The sequence below is a fragment of the Scyliorhinus torazame genome, chromosome 16 (genome assembly GCF_047496885.1).
Source record: "Scyliorhinus torazame isolate Kashiwa2021f chromosome 16, sScyTor2.1, whole genome shotgun sequence".
In the NCBI taxonomy this organism is placed as follows: domain Eukaryota; kingdom Metazoa; phylum Chordata; class Chondrichthyes; order Carcharhiniformes; family Scyliorhinidae; genus Scyliorhinus; species Scyliorhinus torazame.
This window is the reverse complement of record NC_092722.1, coordinates 154018784-154046480: the sequence shown is the minus strand read 5'-3', so window position 1 is coordinate 154046480 and position 27697 is coordinate 154018784. Positions and strand designations below refer to the sequence as shown.

At 43.3% G+C, this 27697-nt stretch overlaps 1 protein-coding gene across 3 annotated transcripts; it reads right to left on the bottom strand.

Annotated features, from left to right (window-relative positions):
• Positions 1-27401, bottom strand: oat (ornithine aminotransferase). Of its 3 annotated transcripts, none has more exons than XM_072479266.1 (10): positions 27234-27401; positions 14857-15083; positions 13513-13737; positions 11193-11288; positions 10585-10712; positions 10359-10481; positions 10137-10265; positions 4077-4190; positions 2247-2391; positions 1-836 (listed from the first exon to the last, which is right to left on the bottom strand). In XM_072479266.1, exons 2-10 carry the CDS (start codon positions 15056-15058, stop codon positions 676-678), a joined length of 1323 nt encoding a protein of 440 aa, XP_072335367.1. In that variant the 5' UTR covers positions 15059-15083; positions 27234-27401; the 3' UTR covers positions 1-675. The 3 variants fall into 3 exon arrangements, with proteins under 3 accessions (XP_072335367.1, XP_072335368.1, XP_072335369.1); XM_072479267.1 differs by lacking the exon at positions 27234-27401 and adding an exon at positions 27203-27223; XM_072479268.1 differs by lacking the exon at positions 27234-27401 and adding an exon at positions 25834-25943.
• Between the last annotated feature and the right edge of the window lie 296 nt (positions 27402-27697).

The following is a 27697-nucleotide window of genomic DNA, read 5'->3' as shown; positions in this document are numbered from 1 at the left end:
TAGGAACACATTCATTTAATATATTTCAATGGAAAAAATGTAACAGAATTCTCCTACAAGAGTTTTACAAAGTGTATGAGCATGAGCAATGCTTTGACGAGACTAGCTATGATTCTTACAACCCACAAAAATTAAAACTGGATCAAAGACTTCATATATCTGTGTACATATAAGAAATGCCATGTCAAAAATTCAACACAGTAAGAAGTCTTACAACACCAGGTTAAAGTCCAACAGGTTTGTTTCGATGTCAATAGCTTTCGGAGAGCTGCTCCTTCCTCAGGTTCAACAGTTCAAGAAGTTAATTATTTTCAAGAAAACAATTTTCCAGTGATGGATATATATAATCTTTCAAGTTAATTTGGAAACCTTTAGCAAACTTTGATTTCATCTTGGATTTTATTCTACATTTCAATCAGATTTGTAGCATAGTACAAATTGTCACTGGTTTAACAGTCAAGCAAGGACTACTTCAGGTCTTTGGTTTATAACTGAAGTTAAATGTAGTTTCTTAATTAAAGATGAAGATTTGAGAAATGCTTAGTAGGCATCAGTTGTTTGAAACAAAATCCGAAGTATAGTGTGCAACAAATACTATATAGCTGCAAAGAAATCAAGAATACATGATCTTGAGTACTTATTGAAAACACTTCGTATTAACAGCTTTAATCTACTTCAAAGAGATAAAATAGTCTTCTGAATTATGTCCACACATTCTCTTAATTCATCTTCTTTAATTATCAGGGGTGGTGCCAGTCTAATGATGTGTCCGTGGGTTGGTTTAGCTAGCAGGCCATTATCACGTAGGCGAATACAAATTTCTGTTGCATCAAAGGCTGAAACAGGGAATAAAGGTTGAATAAAGCTATTGAAAAGAACAGTTCTGAGATTGTTCAAAACAAATCTTTGTAATTGTTTATATTTTGTGACCATTTTTCACCAGGTAAACTACCTTTCAGCTGCAAGACCATTCAACATCACCTTTGCACGAGTACAGCAGTACTAGCGCACCAAAATCATCTTGCATTGTGCTAGACAGGCAGGTGATGCTCTTAATTGCTCTTCAATGACCTCATATATATTCATTCTGACCGGCTTAAGTTCAAATATAACCCCACAGTAACCAGCCGAGAAAAACAGGGTTATTTGTCTAACTTTGCATGATGAGTATGGTAGCGGAGGTCAGCCAGTAGCTCAGGCTCAGCCATTAACTTCGATAAAACATGGGAGGAAAAAAAATGAGGCAAGAAATCTCATTTGTACTTTGAGCAGAAAGCAAATTAAGTTAAGAGATGTTCAGCTTATGAAGTTATTGTAAAAAGCCCCCTTCGTCACACTCCAGCACTTGTTCGGGTACACAGAGGGAGAATTCTGAATGTCCAATTCACTGAACAAGCACGTCTTTCGGGACTTGTAGGAGGAAACCAGAGCACCGGAGGAACTCACACAGACACGGGGAGAACGTGCAGACTCCTCACAGACATTGACCCAAGTGGGAATCGAACCCGGGACCCTGGCACTATCAAACAACAGTACTAACTGCTGTGCTACCCTGCGATGTCAGAAATACAACATTGCACCTTCATAAATAGAATTTTACAGTGCAGGAGGCCATTCGGCCCATCGAGTCTGCACCGTCCCCTGGAAAGAGCAACCCACCTAAGCAGACGCCTCCACCCTCTCCGTAACCCAACCTAATCTTTTTGGTCACTAAGGGTAATTTTAGCATGGCTAATCCATTTAACCTGCACATCTTTGGACTGTGGGAGGAAACCAGAGCACCCCGAGGAAACCCACGCAGACACGGGGAGAAAGTGCAAACTCCACACAGACAGTCAGTCACCTGAGGCCAGAATTGAATCCGGGACCCTGGAGCTGTGAGGCAGCAGTGCTAACCACTGTGCCACCCCGGTCGCTACGTGTTTTCAATAAATTGGATCACAGACTTATGAGATTACTTAGTTTAAGCAATGGTGTTTTGTACAGAGAATTGCAAAAACAAAGGTTAGGGTATGTTTGTCTTCCTTGTGATACTCCATTGCTAGCTCAGTGATTCTTTCACATTGACAGATTAAATTTGACATCTGTTCTAGGCACCATCATCACTAGCTGCATTTTATTAGGCCCCCAATTAAACTTATTTAAATAGACTCTCAAGAGATCGCCTGTGCTGCTGGACTGGAATTGCTACATTACGTAGAATGCAACACAGCAATAGTTGATGAAAAATTGAAAGGCTTTTGTACCTTTTGTTTCTCTAATAACAATGGCATTCAATAATCCTTTTCCTCTTACACAAGTCACAATATCTGATGGTAATTTCATTAGTTCGCTTCGGAGGAGCATTCCCATTTCCTCTGCATTTTCTGCCAAATTTTCTTCTTCAAGAACCTGTATATTTCAGTTTAAGGGATATTGCAGAAAAAAAAAGATTTAGCCAGTCATTAGGAACAAATAAAGCCAACTAGGCTTGAACATGCATTCTCCTTTCCGCAAACACCATCTACCTTCCTCGATCAGAACCTCATTCTTATTGCTGCTTGGAAACATGTACAAGGTCTGTTTCAGTGACTTTCCTGATAACAGTCAAGAATTCCATCATCCTTTGGGTGAAAACATTCCACCAGACATGCCACTACTTCAAGCTTCTTCATTTTTAAATTTTCTGTAGCTCAGATTTGAAACCTTCAAGCTGAACTATTTTCCTCAATAGCTCCCTTCACATTAACATATCAGCATGAAGTATTTTTCAAAGCAAAACTTCAAAAATAAATCTTTAGAATGTCAAATTATTGCATTATTTCTAATCTGCCTTTTTTCTTTATGATGTCATCCAACTTTGAAGCCCTTAGCTTTGCCGGTACTGCCTTCACCCCATTTCTGATCTCCCACAATACTCTAACCATACTGGTCAAAATTATTGCCATCGTATGTGCCTACACTGTGAGCCCAATGATAACTAGCCACTACATTCTCCTTCAATATCGTGTGTGTAGCTCATCTTCAACATGTTCAATTCCAACATGTTATAATAACCTTTAACAGTATCACAAGTAGGCTCACATTAACCCTGCAATGAAGTTACTGTGAAAAGAATAACATGTCCAATGCAGTTACCTCAGCAAGATTTCCCAGGGGTTCTATCTTAGTTCCCTTTTATCACTTATATACTATCCCTCTAGATGGTATTTGAAAGCTATTTTGAAAGCTTTTGTATGTGCCAATGATATCCAATTCTACCATTCTATTATGACCACTCCAAGGCTGTGGCTACACTATCAGAGTGCCTGGCAAGTCCTGGATGAGTTTAAATTTCCTTCAATCCAAATAAAAGTCATTCTTTTAAGTCCAAAAGCTACTACATAGCTCTAGCTGCAGCTTCATCAACCTTTCAGCACAAGCTGAATCAGATAGTGTATAACCTATGCATTAGGTTAACCCAATCCCCACTCGAGTATTTTTAATCCCATATCTGACCAGCTGCCAAATTTCAAAATCCCTTTTCAGAACTTTGCCCAGTGATTCTTCTCTGAAGGAAGCTGCCTTTATTACTCCAAGGGTCAATTTGTTTAATGGCTTTCAGTTTACCTTCCTTCAGCTTTCACATATTAATCCAAACCTTCCTTGCGTCCTCAAGGTCCATGCAGCAAACACTTATAACCAGGTTACACATTTCATCCTACATTCCTCCAGTTGTACATTACTATTTATCCACTACTTCAAAGATTAATGTTTAGCACTACATAACTGCTCTTTTGCACTTTGCCTTCTTATTCCATCTTTCCTTCCCAAACTTAAACCCATATCTAGTCAGTCAATTTAAATCCACTCTCACATCCACTGCACCCCCCGCACAAGTTTTCATCTGTTAACTGCTCAGTGCCCTGTCCTACTTGCTAGGAACAGATTTAGATCAGCATACTTTATAAATAGCAGCTGCTCATCCATGACAATCTGGTAATCGATTATTCAAGTATTTCCACTAAGAGAGAATTTATTAGATGTGAAAGATCAAGCTAATTGGGCATAAAAACTCATCTGCAGCGAATTGCCACCTGTCTGCATCACAGACATACCTCAAGTGCAGCAATAGCAACACGACATGCCAAAGGATTGCCACCATATGTGGACCCATGCTGACCTGGCTTAATTGTTAACATAATTTCATCATTGCACAGCACTGCCGACACCTGCGAAAGAGAAAAATTAACTTCATTCCTTATGAAAAACATACAATTTCAGCAATATTTTCTTTAGAATCAAGTGCCATTATAAGAGCGATTAAAATCAGCTCAACTAGGTTAATTGTTCATTCAGACAGTTAAGACAGGATGGGTTGAATGATCCCCTTTTGCACTGTACTGAATTAGGCACTTCTTTTAGCTGCCTCCTGTTGAAGATCAATGGTCACAGATAAACTATTCAGCACAAGCAAAAAATAGGCCAAAATAACCTTCGATTGCAATCCTTATTTGAACTCTAATAAAAACAGAATACAGTCATCTTGATACTTTCATGTGTAGGGTCTTGCACATACCTGAATGTACAATGGCTTTCCACCAGAAACTTTAATTAGAATATAGGTTGCACTGTTGGTTTAAAAACAACATAAAATTGGGAGCTGGTGCTGACTGAAGTCTAATTATATGCCTCCTCTAGGTTACGGAAATAACCAGCCCTTTGTTGGTAATCTAGTTTCTTAAGGAACAGATTATACCGGGTAGTTTAGTGAAGGTTTTTTTTTGGGGGGGGGGGTAAATTGTGCTTTGGGATCGGATTGCAAAAGCAGCTTCAATTTCCAGTTGTTTAGTGAAATGTCAATTTCTCATGTTTAATGAAAAGGAGTCAATAATGAAGTATCCCCCACATACTAAAGCTAGAATGATTCTGGATTGAAGAGTATAGGTTGAACAATTTCATGTCTAACCGGTAAATTATCTATGCTTGTGGGTAGTTCTCGAGGTGAGGAATGCAGTGAGGAAGATGGAAGAGAGGGTTCAACAATGAGATCCTGGATAGTGAGAACCGTTTCTTTATCTTTGGAGCTTCCTCTCAACAAAAGGCAGACAGACATCAAAAGTCAACATCTACGCAGTGTGCTAGCACAGCCTTCAGCCAACTGAGGAAAAGAGAATCTGAGACCAGGATCTCAAACCCACATTGACGGTCATGGTTTACTAGTTTTGGGACTGCAATTGTTTACAATTGACACAGATGATTTAGAGTTGGGGATCAAGTATAATGTGTCAAAATTCACAGATGGCACTAAGATGAGTGGTAAAGTGTGATTGTTTGAGTGGGCATGGGTCTGGCAGATGGAGTACAATGTTGGTAAATGTGAGGTCATCCATTTTGGTAGGAATAACAGTAAAATTAACTATTATTTAAATGGTAAAAAATTGCAGCATGCTGCTGTGCAGAGGGACCTGGGTGTCCTTGTGCATGAATCACAAAAAGTTGGTTTGCAGGTAATTAGGAAGGCAAATGGAATTGTATCCTTCATTGCTAGAGGGACAAGAGTTTAAAAACAAGGAGGTTATGTTGCAGCTGTATAAGGCACTGGTGAACTGGAGAACGGTGTACAGTTTTGGTCTCCTTACATGAAGATGCACTGGCACTGGAGGGGGTGCAGAGAAGATTCAGTTGGTTGATTCCAGAGTTGAAAGGATTGGCTTATGAGGAGAGACTGAGTTGATGGGGACTGTACTCATTGGAATTTAGAAGAATGGGGGGGGGGGGTTCTTACAGAATCATGAAATTATGAAGGGAATAATTAAGATAGAAGCAGGGAGATGCTTCCACTGGCGGGTGAAACTAGAACAAGGGGGGGGCATTGCCTCAAAATGAAGAGGAGCAGATTTAGGACTGAGTTGAGGAGCAACTTCTTTACTCAAAGGGTTGGGAATTTGTGGAATTCCCTACCCACTGAAGCAGTTGAGGCTACCTCATTGAATGTTTTTAAGGCAAAGATAGATAGATTTTTGAACAGCAAAGCAATTAAGGGTTAGGGTGAGCAGGCAGGTAAATGGAGCAACAAAAAGATCAGCCATGAACTTCTTGAATGTCAGTGCAGGCTCGAGCAGCCAGATGGCCTATTCTTGCTCCTAGCTCTTATGGGAAACATGATCCTTCCACTATTCTATGGTTTTGAGACTTGGACAACCTACAGGAGGATCAGTAGTGCCTTTGTAAGATCCTTCAAATATAGCAGCTTAACAACATCCTCTTCCAAGCCTAGTCGTAGCGGTAGAGCTAGGAGAGCAAAGCACCTGAAGGATAACCGAGGGCACGGGGGGAGGGAGGAAGGTAAGGGGTGACAGGGATTGGGGGGGGGGGGGCAATGGGGGCACAACCGGGAGAGCGGGGAATTGTAAAGCACAATAAGCCCTTGACCACAAGCAATATGTTGCCTCTGTCACTTTCTTCCGCAATGCGGCCTGACCTCCGAACACTTGGCCTATCTCAACAGGCATCTCCTCCTCCCCATGGCATTCACCCACTGTCCGGTCGTGGACATGTCCCCGGAGCAGTGGCCCATCCGCAGTGTTCAAGCAGTGTTCATTCATCAAGGTGTTTTGGGATGCTAGGCAATGACTTCCACATGTTACATGGCTTGCCCACCCACGGGGATGCACTTGGGTTGTGTGAGGTGCTCACTTAACCACGATTGCCAATTCCCTATTAGCAATAGCCTTCAGCTACGCAGCCAGAGGCCTCATCAGTCGGTGGAGGTTATGGGTGGTCAGTGTGGCAGAGTGTTGCCCCCGGAACAGGTACATGATCCAGGAGTTCACCATGAATGGTTGCCCCCAGTGCCTCCCTACCCCCATCCCAAGGGTGCCCCCCCCCCACCACCCCCCCACCCAGCCGAGGGTCGGCAAGCCCAGCGCCCCGGGTTCTTTGCCTGAGAGCAAAGATGGCTACTCACCTCAGCTCCCCTCAGAAGCCCTTCCTCCAGGTTCACGTTTTTAAACTGGAGTACTAATCGGCACCAGCGTGATCACTTGCTGGGAGGCCGATGAATGACAGGAGGCAGTTGGATATGGGGTGGCTCCTGTTTATGTAGGGCTTAAGTAGTGATACGCTACAGCGAGATCCTGATTTCTGCCCAGGGGAGCGGGACGGTTGCATTGCAAACTGTTTGCCACCAGGTGCAGTTCTCGTTTTCGGCCACTCCTGCTATTCACCGCCCTTGTTTCACTTGAGCAAGAGTGCAGCAAGGCCAGAGAATCGCACCGAGTGGAATAAGAGGAGCATTTTCAGAATGGCAACTTGTAACTAGTCGAGTGCCACAGGGATCCATGCTGGGGCCAAATTGTTCACAATCCTTATTCATGACTTGGACAAAAAAAGGTTTTTGCATCCAGGCGCCGCATCAGTTTCTTTTTCCATCGGACGAGCTGAAGTGTGAGGATGGTTGAATAAACTAATAAATAATGCCTATTCCAGTCAGGTATGGCCGGTGGCAAACTCATGGATATATTTGGATGTTGGAGCCTCAATCCCAGAAATCCTCCCATCAGATAGTGACTCTGATCTCACTAATATTTCTTTTGATTTTCCCCGTTTGTTGCACTATGACGAGGGTCTTGTGTGCTGTGGCTGATTGATTGTATTTGAATTTGTTGAAATTGCTTGGACATAAGTGTTATCCCGGTGTTGTATTTATCGCCGTACTCCCCCAGAGTTCCTTGCGAGCATTCATCACTACGTTCTCTCTTCTATGTATATCTACCTGTTTTTTTTTTAAACCCAGTAGCCTACGGGGCAAGTGAAGGTATAGTTTCCTGAGTGGAGAGAAACCTGAACGTTTTCTTTTGTCTATTGTTGCTTGGTGTATTTATTACTTTTGTATTTTCAACCATTGTATTTTATACATGAGCAGTTTAAATTTTATACTTTATTCATGGTTGCGCAAAATGTATGTTGGGTTAGGGAGTAGGATTGTTTACATAAGATTCTGATACTGGCCCGTCACTGGATCAAGAGGAGGGACTATGATAAAATGGACAGTGGCCTGAATTTTAGGCCTGAGATAAAATTGGACAGTTCTAAGAATTAAACCACAGTCAGCTCCAGGCATGGGAATTCGAACAGCCGCTGAAGAGAGACACTTGGGACAAGTCTGGGCATGCCCTGTCAACAAGATATCAGGAGATAATCGGCCCCATTTAAATGGATAGATTGTTGGGGATTGCACAGATTGCACTGGGTGTCTTTCTGGCACCCAGTTTTCCAGCCGTTACCAAATATGGAGTACGGCTATGTGTGGACAATATACTTGGAGATGGATTCCTGTAGCCCTGCAGTATTGCGATCGGCAACTCCATTGGGTGTTACGACCCCCACCCAGAGGTCTTATTGGCTGAAGGCCAGAGGAATTTCTGCAAAGGCACGAATAAGAATATAAAATCGACCACCCAGGAGTCTACCTAGCGAAGGCCCGGTGCCGTGGTAGGAGAGATTGGGATACTTTAAGGGGGATAACTGCTCTACTGTGTTTAACACTAAATTTGGTTGAATCATAAACCTTATTTGTCCTTCGTTCATCTCACATATAAAGGCACCTGGGTAAAACGATTGAGTAATCGATCAAAATGTCTGAGGTTTTACAGATAACACCCATTTTCCCATCCCCTCACAGAAGATACGGATTCTTGCTGATGTCGGTGTCACTGACAGCTGTTCTCCTTCAACAGGAGGAACTAAGGATTTAATGTGTTCAAAATATGAATGGTATTGATTTGGTAAATAAGAAAAAACAGTTTCTGGTGATAAACGGGTCAGTAACCAAAGGACACAGATTTAAGACAATGGCAGAAGAACCAGAGGTCAACGAATTTGTAGACTAAGCAAAAATCTGATCTACCCAGTTCTGCCGATGAAGGGATTGAAATATTGAAGGATAAACGCTGTTAAATGCAGCAAGTACCATGACCTGCTTGACAGATGGTCTCCACAAGCAATCTCAGTTTAACATGGGCACCTGCACTTCCGAAAATTAAAGGCATCTTTTATTCCTGTCAGAGATGCAGATCTTTTAGAACAATGAAGAATGTAACAGAAAGCCACGTATAGGGTTTTAGGTTAGGTTTTTTTTGTTCCCTACCAGATTGAAACCGATTACAGATTCACTTGGTAGCATCTCTAATTTGAGCCATGAGGTTACTTAATCCCAGTATTGGTAACAAGGACTGCAGGGAGGACACAGACCACAGTACTCCCCAAAAGACATGGTGACTGCTTTCGAGATGTCTGTGGTCTCCCCATTTTCCTTCTCTTTACTGTTTTTTTCCTTTGGTGGCTCATGCAACACCATGCTATAGATCACTTTTAGTGGTAGGACAAAACCGAAATACTTACTGCATACTGGAAATCTGAAATGCTGGAAATACTTAGGTCAGAAAAAAATTGACACCGGACTTTGATGCCATTTGTGACCAACTGCACTGTTCATAAGTCAACAGAGTGGGGAAGAGACGTTTGGTTTCATTATTGTATGTAAAACATTATGATTGCATAATTGCCAATAAAAGGTCTATTTATTTGCATCAAAGCTTCTTATTGCTAATTCCTTGACCATTTATGGCCAGTCCCTCATACAACACACTGCGCCTGAACAATGACTAAGTAATTGCGTATTTGTTCCAAATATAAAATTTGAGTTATTATCTCATTTAGTTTTCAATCTTTAACTGTATTTGTTACATCTGCATTGATCCACATGTGCCTCTCACTAATTTCTAAGCGTGCCATTTATTTATATATTTAATTAAAATACAAGACATTTCATTTAGATTCAATGTTTTTTTTTGTCCCTTTTGGATTTAAGTGATCTCAGATATGTCACATTTTCTGATCATCCCTATTTTGCTGAATAAAGTGGTAGACCGGTTTGTGGAAACTGAATAGATTAACAGTCAACCATAGGATTGTGGTCGAGTCACACATGTCGGTCCCAAGGTTGAAGCTTCAATTCCTGAAGAATATTTTGCAGAGTTGAATTTTGCAGCAATCTAGCAACTTAGCACGCTTTCCTATTTCTTGAACACAATTTCACTGTTTGCCATGGCATCATCATCATACCCTTGCTATGTTGGAAATACTTCAGATTATATCTGAAAATCATCACTCACAGGATATATGCCGCCTGAGAGGGCTTTTCCAAGCATAACAACATCTGGTATGACATCATCGTGATCACATGCCAATCGTCGTCCAGTCCTAGCCAGTCCAGTCTGCACTTCATCTGCCACGAAGAGCACCTATTCAATGATGCAAAACATAACAATTGGAGATTTCCTGTCCATATTCAATAAACTAGTAACGTTTGTCACACCTGCATTCCTAAAACTCACATTATGTGCTGTACACAATTCTCTGACTCCTTGGAGGTAACCTTTGTCAGGAACAACTACTCCAGCTTCTCCTTGAATTGGTTCCACCATAAATGCTGCAATATTAGGGTCCTGGACTGCACGCTAAAGAAAGAGAACGGCAATTATCTAACAGCAATGTCAACACAAAATTAAAGCATAAAATAAACTGCAACAAAATATTAAAACCAATTGTATTTTTTTATACCTCTAATGCCGGCAGATCGTTGTATGGAATAATTTCAAACCCAGGCATAAATGGTCCAAATCCTTCATAACTACTGGGATCTGTTGAACTGGAGACAGCAGACATAGTTCGACCCCAAAAATTACCAGCTGAAGCAAAGAGTGTTAATAAGGTAAAGTTAATGCTGCACTTGAACTTTCAGCCACTTCAAACATTCCCGCTTGGGACATGGCATGCTGTAAATCCATTTACAGAAATATTTCCTTCATGAGATTAAAATGTATGCAACATACTTGAAACTGCATTTTTCTTTGAGAAAAAAATCTTTCAAAATGTTTCTTTTTTCCTGTACCAGAACTAGAACAGTTCAATAATAACCAAATGAAAAAACACGATCTTTGCACCATTATATATTAGATTTTAATTGGTAATGTTCAGAGCAATATCAATAATTTAATGGGCTGTCCTATCCCCCAGAAATCACTAAGTAAACTATTAAATTTACAGGTAACCCCAAAACATTAAGCCATTAGAATGTAGTAAATAACCAGGATAATTTAACGTGAATTACAACTGCAATAATTGAATATTACATGGAACTGATGTCGCACTTTTCAAAACAATCTTACCCGCAAAAAGGATTTTTGCTTTATATTTTGGAATTCCTTTAACTTCATATGCCCATTTGCGAGCCAGCTTGCAAGCACTTTCTCCTGCTTCCACTCCTAAATCCAAACATTAAAATCAGAAAGCAAATATGATAAACAATTACCAGAAGTCCATATTGCCAAATTTCATGTCATGCTCTACTCGCCTTTCAATTTCACTCCACACCACATGACAGGGATTAGTTCATGATCTCCATTCCATTCTGCTGGAATGCTATTTTCCTTTTCTTCAGAAAACGAGCACTCAGGACTCAAAATCATGAACAAAAAAAAAAAATCAATGCCAAGAACCTCTTCAAAATTACCAATGGAATCCAGAGTCACATGATGATTTTAAAATTTAAAAAGCTTTTAGGTTCCAATATTTTAGCTACTGCTTAAAATGACTGGCAAATAGTATATACTCCCTAGAAAGGAATACATAACTTACCACTTGTTCACCAGAACAGAATGTTGGGCAACGGAACAGCATCACTTAGCTAGACTGCAAACTGCTTTAAATGAGTATGACCGATCAAACTGTAAAAATAACAAAGGAACCATTGGGCTGTAATTTCCTCAAAGTGGCAATCAGCATTGGATTTTCCTCCCATCCCACCTTGTCTGGCCTTCCGACTGAGGCCAGGCTTGATCTTGCCGGCACAAGAGTGTCTTCAGGGCCCATCATTGAAGTCCAATCTGTCAAAGTGAAGGAGGATACGCCCCCTTTTTTTCACAGCACTCACTGCCATAAACCAGGTAAGTAAAAGGTCCCATCAAAATGTAAAGGTCCTTGACAGGTCAGGGAAACAGTCAACATTTAAGGTAAGGGAGTAGGATTTGGGGGATGGGACAGAGATCAGGCCTGGGAGAGTGGAGGGAACAGTCCCCTAGGTAGGGGGAAATCTCAAAAAGTGGGATGGGGGGGGGCAGGGGTGGAAGAGATTATATCTGTATAATAGTTCCTCAGAAGCTAGAAGGGGTTTAAATTTTTCAAACTTTCTGGGTAACTATTCAGATCTACCCAAACTTTGTAACTTAAGGTCACATTTTGAAATGGTCCTCAGGACAGGGCAATTGCCCTGCTAAACTTTACCCATGAAGTTCTCAGAGAGGTTCCCCAGTGCATCTTTGGGCTACCCACCAATCTGACAGTGGAGCTCAGAAGTTACAGCCTATTGAAACCACTGGAAAAGAGAGACATTTGCCAAAGCTTTGCACCTTGCATTCCATCAGGATTGACGGAAGAGTGCCAAATTTCAAACGATCACAATAATTTATACTACAAGAGAAAAGGGTGCCGATTGGTTGGCAAGTTGATTCTGATTGCTTTCTCCATGGCAATGCCTCAGTCGGGAACAATAGGCTCCCCAAGCACCTGGGTAATGCATACGGCTTGAATACAATGGTTTTGTTTGTAGAGAATAGGACCCTGTATGTGCATGTATTTCATGTCCAGCAAGCATAAATGAGCCACGTTATACATTTGACTGGTGAGACTTAAATTATTTGGTGTAGCTATGAACGCACTCAGGATTATACAGCAAGTGCTGCCCAAATAGTAAATTGCCAGGGCCCCAGCCTGCCAGGGAGGAACAGCCACAGGCACTGTGCTACCCTTCCTGCACTTGTTCCCTTCACAGTGCCATGACTTGCCAGCCTAGTTAGACAGCTGACTAGAATCATGTATCACCAGATTTGGATGCACTTGGTACTTAACTGCAGAAGATTATTAAATAAGCACCACACTGATCAGGTAGCAATATAATTGAAACAGTATGAATTTTCTAACTCCAGAAGAGCAAGCTCTTTGGGGAGCTAATTTTAAAAAACAGCTAGTATTTTAATTGGAACAGGAGTATGCCAACATGCTGCAAAGCATTTAAATAATACCACTGAACTAATACCACTGAACTATAAGCAGAACAAATAAATGACTTTAAAGCTATCATTTGATTTTGAAAAACATAATTGCCACATTTAGCAAAGGGCATGAGAGTAAAAGCTATAACGTGTGAAGCTGACAACCAAAAGTTGCATCATAGCATGCAGAACTTAGTGCCCAGTATTAAATTTTATACATAATGAGCTGGTGAACAGGACAAGCTTGTGCTTGCAATCACCCATACACAGCCCCTACTTGCATTCTGTCACGTGCTTCAGACATTAGACAAAATAAACCTATATAGCAGTGAAATCGCATGGTATTTCATCATGTCAAGAAATAAAGACCAAAAAAAACAACACGTTTTTCTTTCTAATACAGCTGCAAACATTGTATATTAAATTGTTGTTTACTAACCTGTATTCATCGGCAACACCTTCTTGTAGTTGAACAGCTTAGTGATATATTCTTCATACTCTCCCAGTACATTATTGTAGAAAGCCCGTGAAGTGAGAGTCAATTTATCAGCTTGAGTCTTAAGTGCTTCAACAATCTTTGGATGACAATGGCCTTGATTCACAGCACTGTAAGCACTCAGGAAGTCAAAATACCGTCTGCCTTCCATATCCCATACATAAACTCCTGAAAAGTTGATTATAAAAGCTATGAATTTTGTTAAATATGTATTTCGGTCAAATATTGGAAATCCACTTTTTAAACCATCAAAAATTCCCCAGCACAGGTGTAAGGTGCCAGATGATCTCCTTCTGTACTGGTTCTCTGAAAAGATGAATCCCTCAAGTGGTTTCACATCAATGCAAACTAGTTCAATTTGCAGGTGACATCAGGGGTTGGAGACATCCTAATAATTACTGGAGACATCTTAATAATTACAAGAGATGAAAAACAGAAGTGACCAGAAAATTGGCACACATTTTGACAAGTGTTGCAAATAGGAAGGAAAATGGGTGACTTCTTCCACTAATTGTGTTAAAGTAGTCAGGAATGAAATTAATAGACCTAAAAGCATTAGTGGATTCTGCACTTGTGTCCAAGCGAAGCCAATTAAATATTGAGCGACACTTAGCCCAAGCAGTTTGGTGCAGTCAGAGAAGTCATGATTAAACCTTAGTGCTCTGGCTGGATCACATTGATGCACTTTCAAGTTTAGGTCTCTGAAGCACATGGGGAATAGAGAAAAACCAAGGTAGAGTTCTGGTTTCACAGCTCTTGTGAAGCAAGGAAAAAGTCTGGTGGAACTTGAGCTTTTCAAAATAAGAAATTAAATTGATCTTACAGAGATATACACATAGTTACCAATATAGAAACGTCAAGTTAATTGCTTTAAATTAAAACTGCCAGAGGAGGGGGTAACAAGTCCACAAGTAGTCAAAGGAAATTTCAGACTAATTTTGAGGAATGTTTTCATGCAGTGCAGACTTTTGAACAGAGCAGAGGAAGTAAAAATATGTAACCATATGTTAATTCAGGAGGGATTTTTGAGTATTTCTGAAGAGATGAGTTACTTCACCCATCCAGAGATATAGTGATTAGTCCAGATATCCAAAAGCAGGGTGTGCAGTCACCAAATCTTCAATCAAAACAGTCTGCACTCTTGCACAAATTCAACAACTTAGAATTCAAATAATATCAATTGCATTTTGTACAAAAGCACAAGAAATGCTGTAGAGGATCTGGCGTGGGCATTTTGATTGCAGAATCCGCTATTAAGTTTAAGAACAAATATTCAGAAGTGCCTACCTTTCCCTTTAGCCAATGCTACAGGTAGTGGACTATAATTATGTGCACCATATTTTGCTTCACGTGCAAAAACCTCTTCTGAAGTGAGTGATTTCTCAGTTTTTATTGATGTTTCAGTGGCGGCAGAGTGAGCCACAGTCTTGAGTCTTCGCTTTAAGACTGAAGTGTTGGAATTTATGTAACGTGAGAACCTGGACAGCATTTTTCCTCAAGAGTTCCAAGCGTTGCTGTACAAATAAAGGGAGGGTTAATTATTTGTGTATTAAATTTTATGTAATTTGTGTAGCAGGAAGTCTCATCTGATATTTAATTTCACTGATTCAACTACAATGCTAAACATTGAAATAGTTGAAACTAAAAGTGAAGTACATGCAGAGGAACTTTCCAATCGGAAAAAAGAATCACTTTCCAATTCCCTACTTCAATGTTAACACAAGCCAACTTAACTTTTCTCGGTTACATCTGAATATTTAATCACTGTACGATAAAACTTGGATCGGTATTACAGCTGATCAAGGAAGGATTTAGACTTTAATAAGTATGGGGAAGTCAGTCCCCACAAGATAAGCTCAATTCAACAATACCTCCCTAACATCCCAGAGAAGGCAAATCTTAACCATCCTTTATGCAGCACTAATGCAACTACATCTGATATCCAGTGCCCAACAAATTGTACTGCACCCCAAACAGCATCTTTCTCACCCCTCAACTTGAATGTTTCAATGAATTCTCCTGAAATTGTTCTGCTAGTTAAGTTCAGACGTCTTTACAGTAAGGCTGAACAAATTATTTGAATTTACACGTTGTTGCATATATGGGCTGGTTTAGCAGTGGGCTAAACAGCTGGCTTGTAATGCAGAACAAGACCAACAGCATGAGTTTGATTCCCGTACCGGCCTCCCCGAACAGGCACCGGAATGTGGCGACTAGGGGCTTTTCACAGTAACTTCATTGAAGCCTACTTGTGAAAAATTATTATATGCATACATACAAAGATAATATAATAATCAAGTCATGCCCGACTACTTTGGTGCTCATTTCAGTGTCAGTAAAAGCTTGGAGCAGGCAATAGTTGGAAGGAAGCCATGTTATGATGATGCAACATGTAAGGAGCATTGCTCTATTTAACCAAGGATACGTTTGCATATCCAGAATGAACACCACTGACGCAAGCACAATGTACAAATTAGTTTTTATTATAGTTTAGTTTGCTTTTAAAATTAACAGGAAAGCATTTTTCTGGTCTAGCCCCTCACTCCAGAAACAACTATCCTGTGCAATCTCCCAGTTTATGACATTTTATTTACTCCTGTTATGAAGTATACCACTCGTCAAAGCAACACTGGTGATGCGGGAAACATGAAATAAAAGGAACAGAAAATGCTGGAAATAAGCAGTTCAAACAGAGTGAACATTTCAGGGCGATTACATTTTGTCAGACCGCTGGCAAAATATTAACTAGGTTTATCTCGCCACACATGCTGCCTGACTTGAGTATTCCCCATATTTTCTAGACCATTTAAGTATTTCTTACATAAGCACTTCAACATGGATGTTGTAAAACTACCACGGCTGATCACAATCAAGTTTCTGAAAAATAGGGGCAGCATGATGGTTAGCATTGCTGCCTATGGCGCTGAGGACCTGGGTTTGAATCCCAGCCCTGGGTCACTGTCAGTGTGGAATTTGCACATTCGCCCCGTGTCGGCATGGGTTTCACCCCCACAACCCAAAAGATATGCAGGTTAAGTGGATTGACCACGCTAAATTGCCCCTTAATTTGAAAAAATAATTGGATACTCTTAATTTATTTTTAAACAGTTTATTTTTTATAAAGCAGATTTTATTTTGTAGTCAGTCCCAATGAAAGTCGACTAAAATTTAGTTTTCAAAAATGATAAACTATACTGAAACCAAATTTTGAAATTCAATTGCAAGTAATACTGTAGCCAAATTGATGTACAAATCTTCACCCATCTTAAGTCAAATTCTGTTGTCAGTTCTGCAGAATTTAAGCATTTTCAATGTAACCTGAACACTCCAGCACCAGCTAAGAAGGCAAGTTGCACCTACGAAATGCCTTTGTACTTCAATCACTAGAACAAAATGTAAATTCTGAATCACATGCATGCAACTGTTGAGGCTAAAATTAATAGCATTGATGCTGCTGAAGCTAGGTTATATTAAGCGGGTGAAAGATTCTGATGAAAGTAACCAACTCTTAATTGCAATCACCAGTATCATATCAAAGAACATCAGCTATCTGCGTAACTCAAGTTTCTTAGCACCGGAACATTCTTGTGATCTCTCTGATACCATCACATCTTTCTTAACGTGTGGCACCCAGAATACTGCAGCTGAGGCTGAACTAGTAGTGTCTGAGAGAGGATTATAGAAAAGTTCAGTGAGCAGGCAAAAACTTAGCAGATGGAATATAGTGGAGGAAATCTGAACTTATGCACTTTGGTGGGAAGAATAAAGGAGCTGCATATTATTGAATTGGAGAAAGACTGCAGAAAGCTGCAGCACAGAGGAATATGGGAGTCCTCGTGCATAAAACACAATTTCAGCAGGTAACAGGGAAAACAAATGAGATGTTGGCCTTTAGTTCAAAAGGAATGGAGTAAAAATACAGCCTTGCTGAAACTATACAAGGCACTAGTTAGACCACAGCGGGAGTGCTGTGAATAGTTTTTATTCCCTTATCGAAGGAATACAAGAGATTGTCCAATGAAGGTAAACTCAGTTGATCATGGATATGATAGGATTTTCTTATGTGGAGAGGTTGATTAGGTTGGGCCTACACTCAGTGGAGTTTAGAAGAATGTGAACTGAACATTTAGAGTACCCAATTCTTTTTTTTCCCCCAATTAAGTGAAATTTAGTGTGGCCAATCCACTTACCCTGCAAGTCTTTGGGTTGTGGGGGTGAGACCCACGCAAACACGGGAGAATGTGCAAACTCCACATGAACAGTGACCCGGGGCCGGGATTTTTTTATTTGTTTTTATTCATTTGCAGGATGGAGTTGCTGGTTAGGCCAGCATTTATTGCCCATCCCTAGCTGCCCTTTCAGAAGGTGGTGATGAGTTGTCTTCTTGAACCACTGCAGTCCCTGAAGTGTAGGTACACCCACTGTGCAGTTAGGGAAGGATTTTCAGGATTTTGCCGAAGCGACAGTGAAGGGACGGCAATATATTTCCAAGTCAAGGTGGTGCGTGACTTGGAGGGGAGCCTCCAGGTGGTGTGGTCCCAGGTGTCTGCTGCTCTTGTCCTTCTAGATGGTAATGGTTGTGGATTTGAAGGTGTTGTCTAAGGAACCTTGGCAAGTTACTGCAGTGCATCTTGCAGATGGTACACACAGCTGCCACTGTTAGTGGTCGAGGGTTTGAACATTTGTGGAAGGGGGGGAGCAATCAAGCAGGCTGTGTCCTGGATGGTGTAGATCTTCTTGTTGGAGCTACACTCATCCATAAAACTGGAGAGTATCCCATTACACTCCTGACTTGTGCTTTGTAGATGGTGGGCAGGCTTTTGGGAGGGGACAGGGAGGTCAGATGGGGAGTTACTGACTGTAGGATTCCTAATTTTTCACCTGCCCTGGTAGCCACAATATTATTGTGGCTAGTCCAGTTCAGTTTCTGATCAATGCTACCCCCACCACCCCACCCCCCCCCCCCCCCCCCACCTGCAGGATGCTGATAGTGGGGGATTCAGCGATGGTAATGCCATTGAATATCATGGGGCAGTGGATAGATCCTCTGTTGTAGATGGTCATTGACTGCCACTTGTGTGGCACGAATATATCTTGCAACTTGTCAGCTCAAACCTGGATATTGTCCAGGTCTTGCTGCATTTGGACATGGACTGCTTCATTATTTGAGTCACGAATGGGGCTGAACATTTCATAGATTTCATAGAATTTACAGTGCAGTACCGATTTCTGACCTTACAAGACGGGAGGTCATTGATGAAGCAGCTGAAGATGGTTGGGCCTAGGACACTACCTGGATGAATTCCTGGAGTTGAGATGATTGACCTCCAACCACCACAACCATCTTCCTTTGTGCCAGGTATGACTTCAACTGGCAGTGATTCCCATTGGCTTCAGTTTAGCTAGGGCTCCTTGATCAAGTGCTGCCTTGATGTCAAGGCAGTCACTCATTCTCCTCTGGCATTCAGCTCTTTTGTACACATTTGGACCAGCGCTGTAATGAGGTCAGGAGCTGATTAACCCTGGCGGAACCAAACTGTGTGTCCATGAGCGGATTATTGTTGAGTAACTGATGCTTGAAAGCACTGATGATGAATCCTACCATCACTTTGCTGATGGAAAGTAGACTGATAGGGCTGTATTTGGCGGTTTTGAATTTCTCCTGTTTCTTGTGTCTTGGACTCACCTGGTCAATTTTCCACATTGCCAGGTAGATGCCAGTGTTGTAGTTGTACTGGAAAAGCTTGTATAGGGGTGCGGCATGTACTGGAGCACAAGTCTTCAATACTATTGTCAGGGCCAATAGCCTTTGCAGTATCCAGTGCCTTCAGCCGTTTCTTGATGTCGCGTGGAGTGAATCTTATTGGCTCAAGACTGATGTCGGTGATGCTGGGGATCTCCAGAGGAGACCAAGATGGATCATCCACTCGGCACTTCCGGCTGAAGATTGTTGCAAATGCCTCAGCCTCGTCTTTTGCACACATGTTCTGGGCTCCTCCATTATTGAGGATGGGGATGTTTGTGGAGCCTCCTCCTGCAGTGAGTTGTTTAATTGACCACCACCATTCATTCATTTCATGGCTGAATGTGGAAGAACTGAGCTTAGATCTGATGTGTTTGTTGTGGAATTGCTTAGCTCGGTCTATTAATTGGTGCTTATGCTGTTTGGCACACAAGCAGTCCTGTATTGTAGCTTCACCAGATCGACTTGATTTTTCGGTATGCCTGGTGTTGCTCCTGGCATGCTCTCCTGCACGCTTCATTGAATCAGGGTAGATCCCCGGGCTTGGTGGTAATGGTAGAGTGGGAAATATGCAGGGCCATAAGGTTGCAGATTGTGGTGGAGTACAATTCTGCTGCTGTTGATGGCCCACAGTGACTCATGGATTCCCACTCTGAGTTGCTAGATCTGTTCAAATTCTATCCCATTTAGCACGGTGGTAGTGCCACACAACACGAGGGACTGTATCCTCAATGTGAAGATGAAACGGTGTCTCCACAAGGACGATGCGGTGGTCACTTCTACCGATAGTCATGGAAAAATGCATCTGCAGCAGGCAGATTGGTGAGGAGGAGGTCAAGTATGTTTTTCTCACTTATTGGTTCCCTCACCACCTGCTGCAGTCCCAGTCTAGCAGCTATGTACTTTACAGCCAGGCCAGCTTGGTCTGTGGTGGTACTACCAAGCCACTCTTGGTGATGGACATTGAAATCCCACCCAGAGCATATTCTGCACCCTTGAACCCTCAGTGCTTCCTCCAAGTGGGTCAACATGGAGTACAGATTCATCATTTGATGAAGGTGTGGTAATCAGCAGGTTTCCTTGCCTATGTTTAACCTGAAGCCATGACACTTCATGGGTCTAGAGTCAATGTTGAGGACTCCCAGGGCAACTCCCTCCCGACTGTATGCCACTGTGCCGCCACCTCTGGTGGGTCTGTCCTGTCAATGAAACTGGACACGCCCAGGAATGGCGAGTGGTGGATGGTATGATTCTGCGAGTTTGACTATGCCAGGCTGTTGCTGAACTCATCTGCGAGGCATCTCTCCCAACTTTGGCACAAGCCTCCAGATGTTAGTAAGGAGGATTTTGCAGGGTCGGCAGGGCTGGGCTTGCCTTTGTCGTTTCCGGTGCCTGGTTCGGCACTGGGAGATCCATCCCGTTTCATTCCTTTTTTGTGGTTTCGTAGTGGTTGATTACAACGGAGTGGTTTGCTAGGCTCTCGGGGTCCTCAGCGAACTTATCTTTACAGATAGGATACTCTGGGTACTTGACAAGGTAAATGCTGAGGAGTTATTTTCCTCTTGTGGGAGAGTCGAGGACCAGAGGGAATAATCTCAGACTAAGGGGTCACTAATTTAAACCAGAAACAAGGACCAATTTCTTCTCTCAGAGGGTAATGAATCAGCAGAATTCTTTATTACAGAGGGCTGTAGATGCTGGGCATTAAGTCTGTTCAAGGCTGCAAAAGACTGATTTTTAATAATCATAGAATTTAGTGCAGAAGGAGGCCATTCGGCCCATCGAGTCTGCACTGGCTATGAGAAAGAGCACCCTACCCAAGCCCACACCTCCACCCTATCCCCATTACCCAGTAACCCCACCCAACACCAAGGGCAATTTTGGACACCAAGGACAATTTAGCATGGCCAATCCACCTAACCCGCACATCTTTGGACTGAGGATAAAACAGAAAAGTAGAGTTTAGATTATTTCATCAGATCAGTCAGATACACCATAGAGAGTAACCTATCTGGCTGCATCACAGCTTGACACGGCAAGTCCAAGACTTAAGAAACTACAGAGAGTCGTGAACACAGCCCGTCAATCACGTGAAGCCACCTCCCATCCATTGACTCGGTCTACACCTCCTGCAGCCTTGGGAAAGCAGGAAGCATATTTAAAGACACCTCCTGCCCAGGATATTCTCTCTTCCATCAGGCAGAAGATACAAAAGTCTGAGAACACGTACTAACAGATTCAAAAAAAGGTTCTTCCCTGCTGCTACCAGACTTCTGAATTACCATCTTGTGGGCTGAACTGATGTCTCTACACATCTTCGCTACTGTCGTAGCACTGTACTCCATGTTTCACCCGATGTCTATGTCTTTACATTGTGTAATTATCGTATATCCTATGTTTTTCTCATGCATGGAACAATTTGCCTGGACTGAGCACAGAACAATACTTTTCACCCAGTACCTCAGTGCATGTGACAATAAATCTAACCTCAGACTGGTGAAGCAGACTCGATGGGCCAAAAGGCCGTCTCTGACATAGAACATAGAACGATACAGCGCAGTACAGGCCCTTCGGCCCACGATGTTGCACCGAAACAAAAGCCATCTAACCTACACTAAGCCATTATCATCCATATGTTTATCCAATAAACTTTTAAATGCCCTCAATGTTGGCGAGTTCACTACTGTAGCAGGTAGGGCATTCCACGGCCTCACTACTCTTTGCGTAAAGAACCTACCTCTGACCTATATCTATTACCCCTCAGTTTAAAGTTATGTCCCCTCGTGCCAGCCATTTCCATCCGCGGGAGAAGGCTCTCACTGTCCACCCTATCCAACCCCCTGATCATTTTGTATGCCTCTATTAAGTCTCCTCTTAACCTTCTCTCCAACGAAAACAACCTCAAGTCCATCAGCCTTTCCTCATAAGATTTTCCCTCCATACCAGGCAACATCCTGGTAAATCTCCTCTGCACCCGCTCCAAAGCCTCCACGTCCTTCCTATAATGCGGTGACCAGAACTGTACGCAATACTCCAAATGCGGCCGTACCAGAGTTCTGTACAGCTGCAACATGACCTCCTGACTCCGGAACTCAATCACTCTACCAAGAAAGGCCAACACTCCATAGGCCTTCTTCACAACCCTATCAACCTGGGTGGCATCTTTCAGGGATCTATGTACATGGACACCTAGATCCCTCTGCTCATCCACACTTCCAAGAACTTTACCATTAGCCAAATATTCCGCATTCCTGTTATTCCTTCCAAAGTAAATCACCTCACACTTCTCTACATTAAACTCCATTTGCCACCTCTCAGCCCAGCTCTGCAGCTTATCTATATCCCTCTGTAACCTGCTACATCCTTCCACACTATCAACAACACCACCGACTTTAGTATTGTCTGCAAATTTACTCACCCACCCTTCTGCGCCTTCCTCTAGGTCATTGATAAAAATGACAAACAGCAACAGCCCCAGAACAGATCCTTATGGTACTCCACTTGTAACTGAACTCCATTCTGAACATTTCCCATCAACCACCACCCTCTGTCTTCTTTCAGCTAGCCAATTTCTGATCCACATCTCTAAATCACCCTCAATCCCCAGCCTCCGTATTTTCTGCAATAGCCTACCGTGGGGAACCTTATCAAACGCTTTGCCGAAATCCATATACACCACATCAACTGCTCTACCCTCGTCTACCTGTTCAGTCATCTTCTCAAAGAACTCGATAAGGTTTGTGAGGCATGACCTACCCTTCACAAAGCCATGCTGACTATCCCTGATCATATTATTCCTATCTAGATGATTATAAATCTTGTCTCTTATAATCCCCTCCAAGACTTTACCCACTACAGACGTGAGGCTCACCGGTCTATAGTTGGCGGGGTTGTCTCTGCTCCCCTTTTTGAACAAAGGGACCACATTTGCTATCCTCCAGTCCTCTGGCACTATTCCTGTAGCCAATGATGACATAAAAATCAAAGCCAAAGGTCCAGCAATCTCTTCCCTGGCCTCCCAGAGAATCCTAGGATAAATCCCATCAGGACCCGGGGACTTATCTATTTTCAGCCTGTCCAGAATTGCCAACACCTCTTCCTTACGTACCTCAATGCCATCTATTCTATTAGCCTGGGTCTCAGCATTCTCCTCCACAACATTATCTTTTTCCTGAGTGAATACTGACGAAAAATATTCATTTAGTATCTCGCCTATCTCTTCAGACTCCACACACAACTTCCCATCCCTGCCCTTGACTGGTCCTACTCTTTCCCTAGTCATTCGCTTATTCCTGACATACCTATAGAAAGCTTTTGGGTTTTCCTTGATCTTACCTGCCAAATACTTCTCATGTCCCCTCCTTGCTCGTCTTAGCTCTCTCTTTAGATCCTTCCTCGCTACCTTGTAACTATCCATCACCCCAACTGAAACTTCACACCTCATCTTTACATAGGCCTCCTTCTTCCTCTTAACAAGAGATTCCACTTCTTTGGTAAACCATGGTTCCCTCGCTCGACGCCTTCCTCCCTGCCTGACCGGTACATACTTATCAAGAACACGCAGTAGCTGATCCTTGAACAAGCTCCACTTATCCAGTGTGCCCAACACTTGCAGCCTACTTCTCCACCTTATCCCCCCCAAGTCACGTCTAATGGCATCATAATTGCCCTTCCCCCAGCTATAACTCTTGCCCTGCGGTGTATACTTATCCCTTTCCATCATTAATGTAAACGTCACCGAATTGTGGTCACTGTCCCCAAAGTGCTCTCCTACCTCCAAATCCAACACCTGGCCTGGTTCATTACCCAAAACCAAATCCAACGTGGCCTCGCCTCTTGTTGGCCTGTCAACATATCAGGAAGCCCTCCTGCACACACTGTACAAAAAACGACCCATCTAATGTACTCGAACTAGATCTTTTCCAGTCAATATTTGGAAAGTTAAAGTCTCCATTAACAACCACCCTGTTACTTTCGCTCTTATCCAGGATCATCATCGCCATCCTTTCCTCTACATCCCTAGAACTACTTGGAGGCCTATAGAAGACTCCCAAGTGTGACCTCTCCTTTCATGTTTCTAACCTCAGCCCATACTACCTCGGAAGATAAGTCCCCATCTAGCATCCTCTCCGCCACCGTAATACTGCTCTTGACTAGCAGCGCCACACCTCCCCCTCTTTTGCCTCCTTCTCTGAGCTTACTAAAACACCTAAACCCCGGAACCTGCAACATCCATTCCTGTCCCTGCTCTATCCATGTCTCCGAAATGGCCACAACATCGAAGTCCCAGGTACCAACCCATGCTGCCAGTTCACCTACCTTATTTTGTATACTCCTGGCATTGAAGTAGACACACTTCAAACCACCTACCTGAACACTGGCCCCCTCCTGCGACGTCAAATCTGTGCTCCTGACCTCTATACTCTCATTCTCCCTTACCCTAAAACTACAATCCAGGTTCCCATGCCCCTGCTGCATGAGTTTAAACCCCCCCAAAGAGCACTAACAAATCTCCCCCCCCAGGATATTTGTGCCCCTCAGGTTCAGATGTAGACCATCCCGTCTGTAGAGGTCCCACCTTCCCCAGAAAGAACCCCAGTTATCCAGAAATCTGAATCCCCCCCGCCTGCACCATCCCTGTAGCCACGTGTTTAATTGCTCTCTCCCCCTATTCCTCATCTCACTATCACGTGGCACGGGCAACAACCCAGAGATAACAACTCTGTTTGTTCTAGTTCTGAGCTTCCATCCTAGCTCCCTGAAAGCCTGCCTGACATCCTTGTCCCCTTTCCTACCTATGTCGTTAGTGCCAATGTGGACCACGATTTGGGGCTGCTCCCCCTCCCCCCTAAGGACCCGGAAAACACGATCCGAGACATCACGTACCCTTGCACCTGGGAGGCAACATACCAAACGCGAGTCTCTCACGCTCCCACAAAATCTCATATCTGTGCCCCTGACTATCGAGTCCCCAATTACTAATGCTCTGCTCCTCTCCCCCCTTCCCTTCTGAGCAACAGGGACAGACTCCGTGCCAGAGGCCCGTACCCCATGGCTTACCCCTGGTAAGTCCCCCCCCCCCCCCCCCCCCCCCCACAAGTATCCAAAGTGGTATACTTGTTTCTCAGGGATATACTTGTTTCTCAGGGGAACGACCGCAGGGGATCCCTGCACTGACTGCTTCTTCCCAGTCCCTCTTACAGTTACCCATCTATCTCCAATCTTTGGTGTAACTAATTCCCTGAAGTTGCTATCTATGACCCCCTCTGCCTCCCGAATGATCCAAAGTTCTTCCACCTCCAGCCCCAGTTCCCTAACTCGGCCTTGGAGGAGCTGGAGATGGCAGCACTTCCTGCAGGTAAAATCAGCAGGGACACTAACGGCATCCCTCACCTCAAACATCCTGCAGGAGGAACATTGCACGCCCTTCCCTGCCATCCCTCTAACTTTCTACAAAGATCTGGCTAACAACTAAATTAAATTTTTTTAAAATAATAATAATAATAAAATATGGTACTTACCTCACACCAATGGGTTTTATTATTAGGTTAGAGGGCGGCACGTGTAGTGTCTCGGGTTTCCTCTCCACCAGAATTTATTGGTGAGGGTCTTCCAAGAAGTCCGCGGGTCGAACTTCCTGTTCCCGCCTTAAACACTAAAATTTAAAAAAAACAGCAGAGGGACCGAAAACGGGACCAGGTAAGTGTTTACCGCTGAAATTGACTAGCCTGCCCCTGTGACGGTCTCCCAGAAATCACTAACGCACCGCTCCCGCTGAAATCGACTGGCCTGCTCCTGCAAAGACAAGCGTTTTTCATATGGTCTAACACACTGCATCTAATATTGCTTTTGGTGAGAACTGGTATGCTCAACCTTTCACAAATAGGCCTTGGCAGACCAGCCCAATAGTGTTCAAACATTGGGTTGTGCAGCAAGCCTGTCCGTCACAAAACTGGAGTGCTGTGGACTGATCAGCAGATACTGATGCCTGCAACAGTCCTGCCATAAAGGAAAACATTACAAAAGACTGTTCGACGCAGGTCAACCTTCAAGCAGTCTACAAGTTATTTCCCATTCAACGTATCTTTCATATTAATGGGTTACCATCTAAAAGCTAAAATAAACATTTGCAAAACTAAAAAGTTGTTAAAACGGCAGGTCATTTAAAAATCGACGAAACTCCAGAGTGCAGGAAAATGCCCTGGGAGCTCCGGCACATGTGACTGGTAGGATTAGTAGGAATCTGCTCCCAAATATCTTTAGCAGTTGCGCATCGTGGGGGCAAGTACCCTGCTGACCAATCAACAGAAGATCCCTCACACTGTGTAAGCTGCATTTCAGATGGTGCAGCATTCATTTCCATTCCAAAGTGAGAAGTCAAACAGCTGTCTAGTTAGTATAAATTGCTTTTATGACCTCAACATCCCAATGAGCTGCGTGATCCATATCCAGCCTAATTTACACAAAGTGTAAAATGATCCACTCACTGCTGAAATTCCCCAAAGGCTCCAAATCAGTCTGCGCTCTCTCCCTGTGCCCCTGGCTTCCCCAAAGCGGCTGGCAGTCGAGAAAGGTGGAATACAGTTAATCGCCCCGCTCTCCCTCCCCATGTAGCAGGCGGGCCAGATTTTGTTTCTTTAGGGACTGCCAGTTAAGACCGCGGGATCTAGCACTGGCTCTCCCGGTTCAGGCAGAATGGCGTGGCCAATGGTAGGGGTGGGGGAGCAACCGATCCCCAACGCCCACGGGGAGATCCGAGCAACACCGTCAAAAGCGCGGAGCCCGAACTGCCGGCACGACGCAGGCGAGCTGCAATTGCCGCCGAGGCTCGAAAGTGGAAGCCCAGGAGGAGGAAAAAAAAAAAAAAGGCCAGTGTTGTCGCGGCCGAACCTGATGTGCGCTCCAAACCTCTCCGTCTCACCTTGAGCACCACCACCGGGCTAACGGACTGACTGGAGCTGGGCCGCGCGCGCCCACAGCAACCGTTTAAATGAACACGTCGGCATCCCACGTGACAGCGGATACGTCACCGTGGGGTGGGTGTGCGCGCGCCGCCCGCCAGTTGGCATCTGCGTCACTGAGCGTTCTTGGGGGAGGTTGGGTACTGGCATTAACCGCTCTTCGGGTGGGGAGGTGGAATTGCTTCTTTTCTCAATCACCTTAAACGACAGTCTTCTGCTTCTCCAACTCAATTCAATGGGAACAGTTCTCTAACTCTCTGTCAATGGGAACAGTTGCTCTCCATTGAGGCCCCGCCTCCGTCATTTTGAACACTATAGATCAAAATCAAAATACCATGGCCCAGCAGCTGTGCTGGAACAGGGATATATTTACAATGGAGGATGGTGTATGACTGGGGGGGGGGACTTTTAGGGTAATGATTTT